The sequence below is a fragment of the Centruroides vittatus genome, unplaced genomic scaffold (genome assembly GCF_030686945.1).
Source record: "Centruroides vittatus isolate TY-2023 unplaced genomic scaffold, ASM3068694v2 contig_595, whole genome shotgun sequence".
NCBI classification, from domain to species: Eukaryota; Metazoa; Arthropoda; class Arachnida; order Scorpiones; family Buthidae; genus Centruroides; species Centruroides vittatus.
The window spans coordinates 353,417-367,818 of NW_027122359.1; the positions used below are offsets into that span (position 1 = coordinate 353,417).

Below are 14,402 nucleotides of genomic sequence, written 5' to 3' on the forward strand. Positions count from 1 at the left end.
CAGAATCCCAGGTCTGGAATGCCGAGATTATTTGCTTTCGCCAAAACCCACAAAGAGGGTAATGAAGTACGGCCTACCAGTATAAAATGGCAGTATAAAATGGCTGCTTCCGAGTCTAATTGGAAGAGCCTTTCTCTACTGTAGTAGCGTATCTGATAGGCAGAAGGAAATTAATAAGATATTACAAATTGCCAGAACGCTAGGATAAAGACCAGACACGGTAACAGCACTGATCAGAAGCTACAATGTAAGCAAAGCAAAGGCTACAAGCGGCAATTTCGATAAAATTACGAAAAAATGGCTTCACTTATGATAAAAGTAAAAAAGCCATCATGAAAAAAAATTTCAGACCGCAAGAAATCCAAATCCAAAGTCCAACAGAGCTCCCAACCTGTAAAAGTTATTAAGAAATGACAAAGACAACAGTGACAACTAAAAAAAAAAAATTGGGAGTATACAAGATTCCATATCAAGAATGCCATAGACATCAAGAAAAATTATATAGGTGTCATTACTAGAAATGTAGGAGTCAAATTAAGAAAGAGCAAATACAATATCAGCAAAGGATCCAACACTACGATACTGTCGCAAATGGCCCAATCTGAGCTAATGCAAGATGCATCCCCCACTTTGGCTATCAACGCGAAGATTGAAATCTATAAAAGCAGATTGCATGATACGTGCATTAATGCTAAGAATGCTGAGGGATTCCCATCAAAAATACCTAATTAAAAAGTTAGAGTGCTCATAGTATATGCCGTGATTTCTTTTGTACATTTATTTTATGTACATTATTAGTATATAATGATATAATATTTTATTTTATTTATCTTATGCATGTAATTATATATATATGTATGATGTGTTATAATATTTTTTTATTTTTAATTTTTATACATATATATGCGTATTTTCTTTCGTTAATTTTTTTTATTTAAATATGTTTCATTATATTTATATTCGAATTTAGCCAATAGAGTTAGCCGAAAACGTTAGTTTTTTAATAAATTTTTCAGCAAATTAAGGTGTTGTGTTGTGATTTGCATTTTGCTAATTGAGTTTAATTTAATGTCAAATCGATTCAGTTTACGAGAGTCTTCGAAATCCAAACTCTAACAAAATTGATTCTACCTCGTCTGTGGGGATGAGTGAAAAACTACAGACAAATAGCAGAATGGTCCGTCCAGATCTGTCTCTACAAAAAGACAGACGCGAAAACCCCGAAATTCTGTCAAAAAGTCGAAATTTTTAGCATTAAACTGAGTCGCGGCGCAACAATAAAATTGCAACAATTGTCTTTGCTGTTTGTTCGAGTGCGATTGTTTCGAGTGTTTTCTGAGTTTTGCTGTAGTAAAAGCGATTATTTTGGGTAAGTTTAGTTCCTGATCTTTCTAGATTTAGGTATTTTTGAACATTGTCTGGCGCTAAATCACAAATCGCAGCAATAATTTTTCCAAAACGAATATTTCGATAACAATCTTTGTGTGGTTTTTTCAAAGTGAAAAAGCGAGCCTTTGATTTATTTTGGGGAAGTGCATGTAATCTTTTCATCGTCCATTTTTGTCAATCGAATCGAAGTGTTAAAGCCAACTCGAATAATAAATTCTGTCATTTGCAGTTATAATTTTGTGTGTGTATGTTACATATGCATACACATTATATCTCGTATGACATTCGCACTGCTATAATTTATCTAAACATTAACGAATTAGAATAAATGAGTTTATTCGTCATTTTGTTTTCTCTTGATTTCTAGAATATTTTCATTAGTTTTAATGAAAATCAACAGAATAGCATAAGTTTTTGTAAACCATAGATATTTAATTATTATGTATAATAATTAAATATCAAAGTTTACAGTTCCATTGCAACTTTATATTCATTTGTGATTAGAATTTTTCTTATAATTAAAACGAAGTTTTTCTATAATTTTCTGTACTATATATATATATTATTACATTTTCATTTCACTTATTAATATTGTCTTAATTTAACGCTCGTTTCTTTTTTGCTTGCAGAATGGAAAATTTCAAAGCGTTAAAGAAATGGAATACGTCTGGAGGAGACAGTGCAGAGGAGAGCACCTCGACATGGGAATCGTCTTCCTCTTCGATTCGAGTGATTCGCGTGCGACCGAAAGAAGTGGTGGAGGGTGCGAAGGACAAATCTGGTCAACCCGACAAGAAACGGGTCATTGTCATCTCTCCCAATGAGAGCACCTCGTCTGTCATCGACTACCTGGAAAAGAGGTATCCGGATGTTCCGGAATGGTCGGTGCAGAGACAGGCACGCGAGGAAGGACCGGAAGAGGAGTGTAAATCGATTCTAAAGAAGCGTAAGAAGAAGCCTTGGTGGAAGAAGATCTTCTTGTTCTGGAAGAAGTAAATCATCGAGGTCTTCTCACCGGATGTGACTTTCTCCCCGATTGTGACTCTTTTTACCCGGATTTGGACTTTTACCTGGCTGTGACCTAATGAACCGGACTCGACTTCATTCATGGATGTGACTTTTTGTGGCGGTTTGGCGTCTTCCCTTTCCTGCTGACGGTACTTGGAATGATACGTGTCCTTCGTTATTGCTAACGAAGTACGTGTTCTTCCACTTCAGTTAATTAAAGTCGACGGCGACAACTTAGCACCGTCTTCGGTCGTTTGAAATCCCTCAACTGAGGATGTTCGATTGGTAAAATTCTGACCGGAAAATAATGGATTTTCGCCAGCAACGTGCGTGTCAACACTGGACGCCCGAATAAAAAGAAAAGGGAAATATCGCAGTTAGCATATGTTTAAGCCACAATTATAATTATGTGAAACAATTAAATGTGTATATAAACTTTTACTTAATAAATCTTTTTAACTTGATATTAATTGATTACGTGTATCAGTTTAAATATTATATCCGCACATTTTTATTTTTGGGCTAATTTATATTTAAGATCATTCCAATTGTTTTTTGCGTCAATTTAGGTATGTCTTTTAGCAAAAATCTTAAAGATGTCTGTCTGGAAATTGTGTGTATGCTTGAACCATGCCCGTACTTCTTGATGTACTTCATTAGTGCGAAGCCAGAGATGCCAAGATTTTTTATTTCAGAAAAGCAGAAAGAGATAATAGCTTAGACTGGTTTAAACTATAAGATGAATATTACAAGCATCACAAGCAAAATTATGTAGGAGTTTTAATGTTTTGTCTTTGAGTGTCATTGCTGTTCACAAGCAGATCGTTAAATAACTAAATATGTATTTTTATATAGAGTTTTAGATTCACCTATTTCGATAGATAAAACGTTATTTATAATGATATTCACCCGTATTTTATTTTATTAGTCTTTATACGAAGAAATAAAGTTTTGATTTTCTTATCGTAGCACATTCATAAGGACTTATTAGCAGAGTTTTATCGATATGAAGTGAAATTATACATTTTATCTGATTTCAATAACGGACGACATTATACTCAAATTTCAATTTCATAACTAGTGCTATTGTAAGAAATTTCTTCGAGGAATATATTACCATAAATTTCTCATTACTCAACGAGGTTCAAGTAATAATGGCAGCACTGTTTAAAGTAATTAGTTGTTATTTAGTATCATTACAAAGGTAAATAAAACACTTGTTTTTTTTAATTAAACAAAGACAAAAATTAGAGAAATTATTGTTAGTTAGAGAACACACGCATTCCCTCCTCTGATTGTTATCAATAATAAATAATTGTGAAAATTTATTTATCTTTTCATTCATTTTGAATTTAAATTAATTAAGCTACTAAAAATTTACAAATTGTCATCAATAACATCAACAAAAGTTAGCAGGTTCATATCTAACAGTAAATTATAAGATAATTAAATTTCTTATATGTTAACCTGGTGATTAAGCAATTAAAATAAATAACAAACATTACAGTAGAGGCTCAATTGTTCGAGTTGATTGGGAATAAGACAACTTCGAGCTATTGAAAACTCGAAGTATGTGGAATATATATACAATGGAAAACAACAGTAATTAAAGATCTTAAATAATGTCATGTTTATTTTATAATACTAAACACTATGTTAATTTATATACAGTAAATATTCAATTTTCCACATCTAACGACTCGGATTTTTAAATTTCTGAACGGTACTTTCTTAATTCTAATAAGCTTCTTCAAGTAGCCAAGTGCGTAAAACCACCGAACTCTGGTAGTTAGTCGTGGGTTCGGACAAGGCCAACGGGCTGGCCACGTGGAGTTTTTCGGGTTTTCTTCACCTAAATAGGGTCTAGCTTCCCGTAGAAGTTTTGCTGGGATGCACCTCCCTCAGTAGATCACTCGCATGTTGCGTTGCAGTAACCAAATAAACTAAACTAATTCTAATCAGCGATTATATATTGTAATATCGTCACAATGCCGGTCTGCAACTTTTCGTCATTATGTTCACAACTTTTTAGTAGTTATTTGCCTCTGTACCTCATACTTTTTGTGTTAGCAATAGAGTCGTGTCGATCATCTATTTAACTCCGTTCGGGGGAAAATTTTGAATTGAAGTAACATTACTCCCGTTCTAAAACAGAAGTTCATATATAGTTCATCTGGACCTACTGCCATAAGCTTTCCATATCTTGTCTCGTCTTTCATTTATCTAATTCCTTTCTCGAGATTAAGGAAGGACAGACAGTAGACAGAGCACATACAGAGGACGACAGTCGAAATATACACGTCTACAATTTTTCAAATTGCAACCGAATAATTTTTCTATAAACGCAATATTAACGAGAACATACTTCCCACATAGTTTAAACAATCTGTTGCTAAAATTTAAACACTTTATTGTCACATAAAAGGAATTATTCTAGCATTTTTACAAGATTTTTTTATTTAAACAAGTTTTATATGAAGCCTTTTGGACGTTAAGGTTAGTAACTTCGATCACAACCTGTCTAACACGGATCACCTTTCAAATATTAATAGTAGACCGGTATTAATTAGTAGTCGTTGACATCTTCTCTTCCGGGAGGATGTCAACGACTATTTTTGGTGGAATTATTTTGATCCCTTCCGCAACAGTTCCTTTTTTGTATTGGGCCAGCAGTACGGTGGCATTCGAATAAGAAAATTACATAATACAAGGTTACCGGCAGGCACAAAATGGCAGATTACCATTTGATATTTGGTTGTGAATGGTACAATTTTTTATAGTTACCATTAGAAAATATTATGATATCTGAAAAAGATATATTTTCAATTTTTGTCTACTTGACCATTGAATTTGTGCCATTTCGTACCATTCGAATAATGTGATAATGGTAGGCTAAATTACCAAACTCTTTATATGGGTTTCGTTTTAATGTTTGTTATATTATAGTACGAGGCGTGTTTTTAAAGTAAGTACCGTTTTGAAATATAAAAAAACAAGCAAACATTTTTAACAAAATTTTTATTTATGTGAAAGCCCATATTTTACACTACTTTTCTACATAATTCCCATTAATATTGAGACACTTATCGTATCGTGGGACCAGCTTTTGTATTCCATCCTCAAAGAATGTTGCCGCCTGATGAGACAACCACTGCAGAACGGTCGTTTTGACTTTGTCGTGATTGTTATGGCGCTGCCCTGCCAGATGCTTCTTCAAATGCAGAAACAAATGATAGTCACTCGGTGCTAGGTCGAGACTGTATAGAGGGTGGTCTAATTGTTCCCAGCCAAATGATGTGATTAGGTCTTGAGTTTGATTTGCCGTATGTGGACGAGCATTATTGTGAAGCAAAATGACACCCTTGCTCAGTAAGCCCCGCCTTTTGTTTTGTACTGCACGGCGCAGTTTTTTTAAAGTCTCACACGTCTGTTCTCTTTCACTCTACAGTCCACTTTTTCAATCAAATCATCGATAATGACTGAAGGTCGCCCACTTCATTCCTCCTCGTGAATGTTTGTGCGGCCATTACTAAAGGCCCTAACCCATTTTCGTGCCATTCCATCACTCATAACGCTTTCACCATAAACTTCACTGATTTGGCGATGAATTTCAGCCGCTTTCGAGCCTTTAGCACTGAGAAAACGAATAACGGCACGCACTTCGCAGTCGGCGGGATTCTCAATGAGCGGCGGCATTTCAGTAACACACAAACAACAGTAAACACAGTCGACTGGCTCCGTAATGGCGTTTGTGGCTTCCCAACAGATGTAGGTACACAGCGCGCATGCATTAAGTGCCAACTGCAGCGCTCCAGCGGCGTTATATTAAAACGGTACCTTACTTTAAAAACACGTCATGTTTGTTATATTATAGTATTTGATTTATATAACTACAAAAGTTATCTTACGTAAGAATTTGAATTGCCGAGTGCCGAATCTAACACATTTTAAAATATCTCCATTTTACTGCTGTATACAATTTAAAGAATTTTTATAGTGTTAGACTAGACACTTGGTGTGATAAACTCTTACGTAATATAACCTATTCAAATATAAATCAAATACTATAATATAATAGAAGGATTAGAATTACGACGAAATAATCTAATAATCTTAATCTTTGCTGTTTTTATTTTTTGTCCTAGCAACGCCGGGTTCATCTGCTAGTTAATAATATATACACTTTACAGCAACCGAAATTTTAACTATAGTCAGCGCTTTCCATAATCAAAATAAATTTATAAAATATATATATAATCTAATAACTGTTTAAATTATCTAGATGTAACAATAATTAGAAAAGAAAATAAGTTAGATTATAAGTGGTATTACACAGTGGTGCGTTATAGCTTCATGGGGTTCAGACGAATTTGAGTTAGGAGGTCCCATGTACATTGTTGACATGGGACATTTTTCTTCTGGGTAATATTTCGAAGAGAAATATTTTCTTATAAAAGATTGGTTTGGGCACCTTGTTGGTTTGGGGTCCCAGGTAATAATCGCTTTCTTTTGCCCACAGAATAACGCTCCACTAGTATTACAAACCATGATATGTAAATAAAACGTTAGATTTCTAACATGCCTAATTATATTAAAATGCAATTCTTTCCGCGTGAATATATTGCAAACCATAAATAGAATAAACCCCATTGCTACACCAAAAAAAAAAAAAACTGGCAACGTTATTGCCGGACTTTCCCGGTATTCTTTTTGTTTCATCCTGAATAATTGCTTACAGTCCACAGATTTCCATAAAGTTACTAATGCAAATAATTACTCGTACAATGGGGTCATTTAACTGATTTTAAAATATTACTCTCCACCACAAGAAATTTCAATTTCCATAGCGAGTTATCTGGCGCAGTGGGTTCAGGATAACGCGCAGGCCATGGGACTGGTGCTGGAGATATTGGAGAGCCATTACCAATGATAAAGGCATACTGCCTTTCTGGAAGTACTGTATAAAGGAACATTACAAGGAAACGAAAAGAATAGACGCAACACTTAACTAATAATCACAATACTACTGCTAAATTACCAGAATACTGTGAGCAAGTACTTGAAAAAATCTGAACAAGTTACCATCTATTTCATAACAATATTAATTGACGTTATTCAAGAAATCAAAGGTTACTGTTACTTTTTATACAATTTTATACTTTTTGTCATCATTTCCTTAATTATGTATTTATATTTAGTGTAATTAATATTAATAATAAATCTGTATTATAGAATTTAGCACGTGAATAATACATATAACAGGAAACATCAATTTTATCAGAAATAAATACATTCTATCTACTGTTTCCAACTGTTTCTTTACATTACAATATTAAATTAAGAAATCTCAACAATTTAATTATCTTCAAATATCATTAATATTTTTTAAAATATGAAGAATTTTTCATTTGACAATTCTTAAAATCAACTTCTTTCGATTATTTAAATACATTTATGCCTTATATTTCCTCATTCTTAACTTTTCTATCTACAAGACACGCTATATTGAGAATTTCGCGATGCCGATTGTATAGATTCGTTTATTTTCATAAACTTATTCGTGAACTATGGCATCCATTTAAATTCGTTTGCAATCTCTTTAGAGGTTGTCACATCCATTTAAAAAAATACTTTCTACTACATTTTTTTTAATACAAAAAATTGACATGAGTCGAACATCTGAAGGAATTCCCAAAGCTGTTAAATATATCACAAATATCAAGAGAACGAAGCAGCTGGACCGGAAATGTCATATGGACCAGGTGAAGTACCTGTGGAAAGAGAAGTATAGAAAAAAAGAAAAGTCGCTATCACCAACGAAAATTTGTATGGGCCTGAAATAGAGCGGGCTTTTTTTATCTATTAACGGGTCTTTATATTTTTATTTTTTTCGAACAAATGAAATTGATTACGTGGAATACTTTTTTATTAATAAAAAGCTGTCGTAAAGTTTTTATTTCTTTCAGTAAAAATACAATTAATTTATAGGGGCAAAAGCCACTACGGCTCTCCAAATTTTCTCCAACCTCGTAGAAAAGTTTCCAGCTCTATTGAAGGCCGTCCTATTCCTCTTGAAGGCCCTGATAGTCGCTGACTATGGGCGGATTTACATTTGAAGGAGTCTGTAACTTGTAGAGAGAATACAGATAAACTGGTTTTTTATATATTTATTGAGTCAAAAAGGTTTTCTTTTCTGTCAGAACTTAGTCGTGATAATATATAGAAATAATTTGAATGCAATCAAAATGATGTCGTCATTTCTGAATGAATTTTTTCTCAATAGGACTATTATATTAAAGCTATTACTAATTATATAAAATTCAAATTAATTTCTATTTTTATACACAGAATATAGTGAATTCTTAAATGTAATAAATGTCTAATTCACCGTATATATTCATCTTATAAATACTTTTTTTATATATATAGAGAAAAAGTATTTGTATTTAAAATTTATTTCATACATATACGTAATTAATAGTGTAATTTAACTTTTATAAAAACTATTAAATTTCTTATAAATAATAAATATCGACATTTTTCTAAATAAATGTGTATTTTTAATAAAAATTGTATTATATAGTGTGTAGCTATCTTATAGCAAGAAAATATAAGCATTACATCGCTTTATATTTTTAAATTTCTTATCATTCTTTAAATAAAGTATTAAACAACTTAAATCAATATAAAATATATTATTTTTAAGTTTTGCTATAAAGTAATCCTGATGAAATATTTCATATATTAAATTATATTTTATTTTATTTAAAAATGCTCATTTAATTAGAAATTTTAAATTAATTTTACAGAATATAACATTTAAAAATATAAAAAATATTGATAAAACGAGAAAAAATTTTTTAGATAATAATAAGATGATAACATACGAACAAGAAAGAGTTGATATCTTCGTGAATTTTAACAAATGTTGCAAAAATAAATAAATAAAAACAAATTAATAAACCTATAAAAAGTAGATTATGGCAACAGTAGTATTGCTGTTATTACAGTGGACTGAATCATGATCAAGTATTTGATACTGCTCTTTGCTGTTGTTGTTGTCGCTCAGGTATTGTTAATTACACACTTTCAAATACGCTGGAAAAGAATAATTTAAATTACTAGTAATTTTTATTTTATGACTTATACTTTAGTTTGAATAAATCGAAATTATTAACTATTTTATCTTATTTTTAGGCAGATAAGTGCGAGTCTAATGAGGACTGCGACGAAAATGAATGCTGTGTTACTCCATTCGGTTTTGGATTTGTTAAACGTTGTGAGCCAATCCCAAGAAAAAGTAATGTTTTCAAATGTTTATATATTAAATACTAACTTCATAACGTCTGTTTATTTTCATCTGAAATTTTTGAGACAACCAAAAAAAATTATTTTGTTATAACTTTATTGAATGCGGAAATATTTGGTATTGTAATTCTTGACACCGATAATAGTATACTTGCATTATCATTTTTATATATTAAAAAAGTCATGTATACAAATATAACTTTTTAATATGTATATTTTTATACATATTGAAGTAGTTATTTAAAGAATTATATTTATTATATTAACTATTGTAATCAAACAATTAACTTCTTTTTAGATGATTACTGCGTAATATCAAAGCTTTTAGAAAAGGACATTTACTCAGGTGGTTGTCCATGTCCGGATGGAACAACTTGTAAAATGGGTGACAGTGTAAGTTACTTTAAAATTCTGTGTAATTAAGGAAATAATTATTTTAATTTTGCTTATGTATTTACTATTGTGAGTGTTTTCATGAAACTTTCTTTTATATCATGTTTTAGTGGCTTGATATAGTTTTCAAGTGTAGAGGAGATAAAGTAGAACCTACAGAAGAACCAGAAGAACCAGAAGAACCAACACAGTAACCAACATAAGAACCAGAAAATCCTACTGAAGAAGATAAAGTAACTGGCGACCAGTATTTAAATATAATTATGCTCTGAAAATGACATATATTTAATTACACGTCATAAGTACTTAATCGTATTAATAAATATCTTAGTTGTGTTTTATTCCAGTGTTATAAGATGTACAAATTTTACACTTTCACTGATTACAAAAAGAATTATTTAAAATTGTCTTTTATCTTTCAATGAAAATTCAATGTAAACTTAATTGATGTTAAGATAATTGCGTAACTGAATTATAAAAATAACCTGTATGAATTTTTACTGAAATTTTGTAGTTATATAATACAGTTGACGTACCAATTGCTACGTAAAAGAAAATATTCGATCAATAATAATTATTATTATTATTTCTCCAAACATTGAGTATTTGTAACATAAATTTATTTAAGAAAGTGTACATGGAGTTAAAGAGGTGTTATTTGTAACCGATTATTAGAAATTCAACCGAGATATAGACTCAAACGACTTCCTATCACGGTTATAAATACTCCATTACATAATGCTATACTTTAGTAAACAAGTTTTCGTGTATAATGAATTTTAAACGGATATTTGTTACTCGAATCGATCTTACTGTCTCAGATTTAGTTACGTTTCAACGAAAGCAACAGATATTCTTCGTACAGTATATTCTATTTGCATAGAAACATATCGATGGAATAGCTAAACTATGACCCACGCTGTTAAGGCGTCAGCCGAAAACTCTGGAAAACTGTGACGAGCAGTCCTAGGAATTTTTTGTGGTGATCTGGCCTGTTCCTCACTTCCAGGAAATCCCATTCAGGGCCTGGCTGAACCAACGGACCTGAAAAAAGTTCTCTTATATCCATAGTACCGAAAGTGTTGAAAACACTAAACTGATGACCTAAATCTAAGATTGAAATTCAAATATTTCATCGCTGTTACGCTACTTATACAGAACTGGATATAATTTATATTTAAAAAATAATCGTTCACAACTTAATTGTCAAAAGGTGTAACTTCTTATGACAAATCTATAAGAATAACGCTTGTTATGATTTAACATTTTCGTTTTAGAAAGACTAGAAACTTTATTAAATCATATATTACTTATTCTTTAAACACGTAGGTCATCAGAGCAAATATCAAGCATTTAAATTCAATAATAATTCATAGCTAAAATGGTTATAGATGGAATTTTTATCCATAATAAGTTATTACTGTATTAAATATAAAATTTATAAAATAATTCAAGCCTTAATACAATTTTGTTATGAAAATTGTTTGTTCGTAAGCATTTTACAAAACTTCGAAAAATTCGAAAATATTCATACTGAATAGTTGTTCTCACGTCATCAAATGCTCGCGACTTTTACAAATCTTTGGTACAGTAGAGAGTCGTTAATCGGAACGCCGGTAATCGGAATGGCCGGTAATCGGAACGATTTTCAGTCGGACTGTGTCGTGCTGAATCGAACGTTTCTGATACTAAATTTACTTCTAAAGTATAATTTTCGTGTTTTTTCATATTCTTCAATATATTTATTTTGTTTGTACAAAATGCAGAAGTAATTTTTAACGATACGATAGCCTTGATTATTATTATAAAAATTTTCGTTAGGCTTAAAATCGACGAAAATTCAACACGAAGCGACACGCAACAGAGAAAAATTCAACACGAAGCGACACGCAACGGAGAAAAATTTGAACATCGGACAGGTTAATATATTTTTTCGTACAAAGTCGGTAATGGGAACAAATGACTAATCTGAACACCCCCAGTCCCCAACTGATTCCGATTTTCGACGCTCTACTGTATATGTATTATATTCTGACACACTGTCGTGTGTCACGATGGCTTTATCAACGATGGTGTTGGTGGTCAAGGATTTCCATTGACAATGCCGTAATGTAGATCTTTTCTTTTGTTTTGTTTGTTTGATTTTACTCCTTTTTTATGGAACTAACAGGCTCGTTACATTTAATCATATTCATCATGAGTCAAGCTGGGACGGAGCAGCTGGGTTTTCGTACAAAATCTTAGTTGAAATATGTAACATAACAATTTAACATATTCAGTAATTGATAATTCAATAAAATGAATTTAATTAGAATTATTCACATATTTTTTGAAATAGCTACTACGTACCTGATGCTGAGGATCCATCAATTTTCATCACAATTCTGTCTGATGTTCCGATTTTTGATTTTAAACTTACAGCAACTCTAGTCATATCAGCTATAACATTCTATTTAATTGGCTATTTAGTTTTATGTCGTTTGATTGGCCTTCTTGTTGCTTGCTCAAGTTCTTTTAATCGCACTCTATTAAATCTGGCATAATCTATCAGAAAGATCACAAGAGCATAAAAAACTGTCTTGTTTGAAGATTATTTTGCAGGCATTTCAAAAAGAAATGTTTCTAAAAAGTAGCAGTTTGTGGGACAATGATATTTATACACTGCATTTACTAGTTTTTTTAATATTATAAAAATTTTAACACATCTTTATTTTGAACAACAAAACAATATTTAAAAAATTATCAAGATATAACATATAAATTAATTTAGATATAAAACTGAATTGAATTTACATGGAAGGAGCAGGTGGAACGCTTTGACTTAAGCGCCAAATTTGTGGGCTATTTTGTGATTAAAAAACTAAAAAATAGAAAACTAACATTTCCCCAACATTTCGATTTTTTAAGAGTAAATATTGTATAGTAACTTGTATACAGAAATCAGCCAGGATGTTTAAAAAACCTTGGTTTCTAGCAGTGCCATTTTTACTTTCCGCGCCTCTGTTATATATAACAGAGGAAAAGTATGGCCATCGGTCAAAAAATTATTTCCCCCAAAATTTTTACATTTTTGGCCTCAGGATCTTTGGAAACTTGAAACGTCAACAAATGCAAAAAAATTCGGGCTCTTTTCCGTATGTGTGGATGGTCGTGTGTGGAATCACGATTTCGTTCGCCGTCTTTGAAGCTTAATGACTCCCGTGCTTTTTGTCGAAAATTTCTGAAATTTTGCAGGGAAATATGTGTATTAGGGAGATTGATGATATTAAATTTTAGTGGTTAAAGGTCTGGGAGGTGGGAAGATAAACGATGGTCGTGTGTTATATCTCTAGTAGTGTCGGACTTATTGACGATTTTATTCGGTATTAGCATCCACAATTCTTTATAAAAACCCATTCCTCTCTCAACACTAAGCTTTTTGCTATTTTATAAGAATTTAAAATATAAAAAGTTTATAATGATAAAATATCATAACAGATGCCGCCACGCACGCAGTTTTAAATGTTGCCGAGAAAGTTAAGCAACTCATTGATGGATTTTTGATTTGTCTTAGGCTCCATCAACCCTTTTTAAGCCTATGGTTTAAACAAGTATCGACTTTACTTAAATAAATATATAAAATATTTCTTGTTTTATAATACCATTAATAAAATTTATTTTATTCATTAAATATCTAACTTAACAAATGTTATTTAACTTGAATAATATTAATAGACTTTCTTATAAACGAAAAATATATAATAAACTTTACATTAATAAATTTTTGATTAACTCTCATAAAGTTCGTAAGAAATAAATGTATCGAAATTATTAATTTATAAACCAATAAATATTTTTAATTTCATATAAGTGTCAGGCAAAATGATGTCGACAACTTTGACGTTTTGTCTTGAAATGATTACTTTGTTCTAATAATAAAAATTGTTATAAATTTATTATATTGAGATTATAAATATCAGTTTTCCAGAGTATCCTAAAAGCTTTCAATGTGGGTCCTATGCATAATACTTCGCGTCAGCCCATATTAAACTTTCAACTACTGTATTGGATGACGTAGAAATGTGGCATGAATTTGATTATGGATTGACTTCAGCGTATAGCTTTTATCTGTTTCACATATTTCTTGAATCATACAATAAAAGTCGTACTTTAATAGATTATAATATAATTTCAAAGATTTTAATAAATGAATTTTGCTACAATGTTCTTTTATTATTATTATTTTATGTAAATTAAACCTAAATTTTAAACAAAATGTGAAAGTTGTTGACATCTTTCTGAATAACTCTGTATTTTTAATTTTG

The 14,402-nt window shown here is 31.2% G+C and overlaps 1 protein-coding gene across 1 annotated transcript; it reads left to right on the forward strand.

Moving 5' to 3' along the window:
- The first annotated feature begins 9,375 nt into the window (after window positions 1-9,375).
- Window positions 9,376-10,682, forward strand: LOC136979158 (U8-theraphotoxin-Hhn1a-like). The gene is made up of 4 exons (XM_067275085.1): window positions 9,376-9,466; window positions 9,595-9,697; window positions 10,004-10,098; window positions 10,209-10,682. Exons 1-4 carry the CDS (start codon window positions 9,419-9,421, stop codon window positions 10,290-10,292), a joined length of 330 nt encoding a protein of 109 aa, XP_067131186.1. The 5' UTR covers window positions 9,376-9,418; the 3' UTR covers window positions 10,293-10,682.
- Window positions 10,683-14,402: the final 3,720 nt, after the last annotated feature.

What these genes read in the sequence shown, in the direction of transcription:
- LOC136979158 (XM_067275085.1), top strand. Translation starts at nt 9,419, where the DNA reads ATGATCAAGTATTTGATACTGCTCTTTGCTGTTGTTGTTGTCGCTCAG. An exon ending in CTGTTGTTGTTGTCGCTCAG is followed by an intron (nt 9,467 to 9,594) that starts GTATTGTTAATT and finishes TCTTATTTTTAG; the next exon opens with GCAGATAAGTGCGAGTCTAA. An exon ending in CTTGTAAAATGGGTGACAGT is followed by an intron (nt 10,099 to 10,208) that starts GTAAGTTACTTT and finishes ATCATGTTTTAG; the next exon opens with TGGCTTGATATAGTTTTCAA.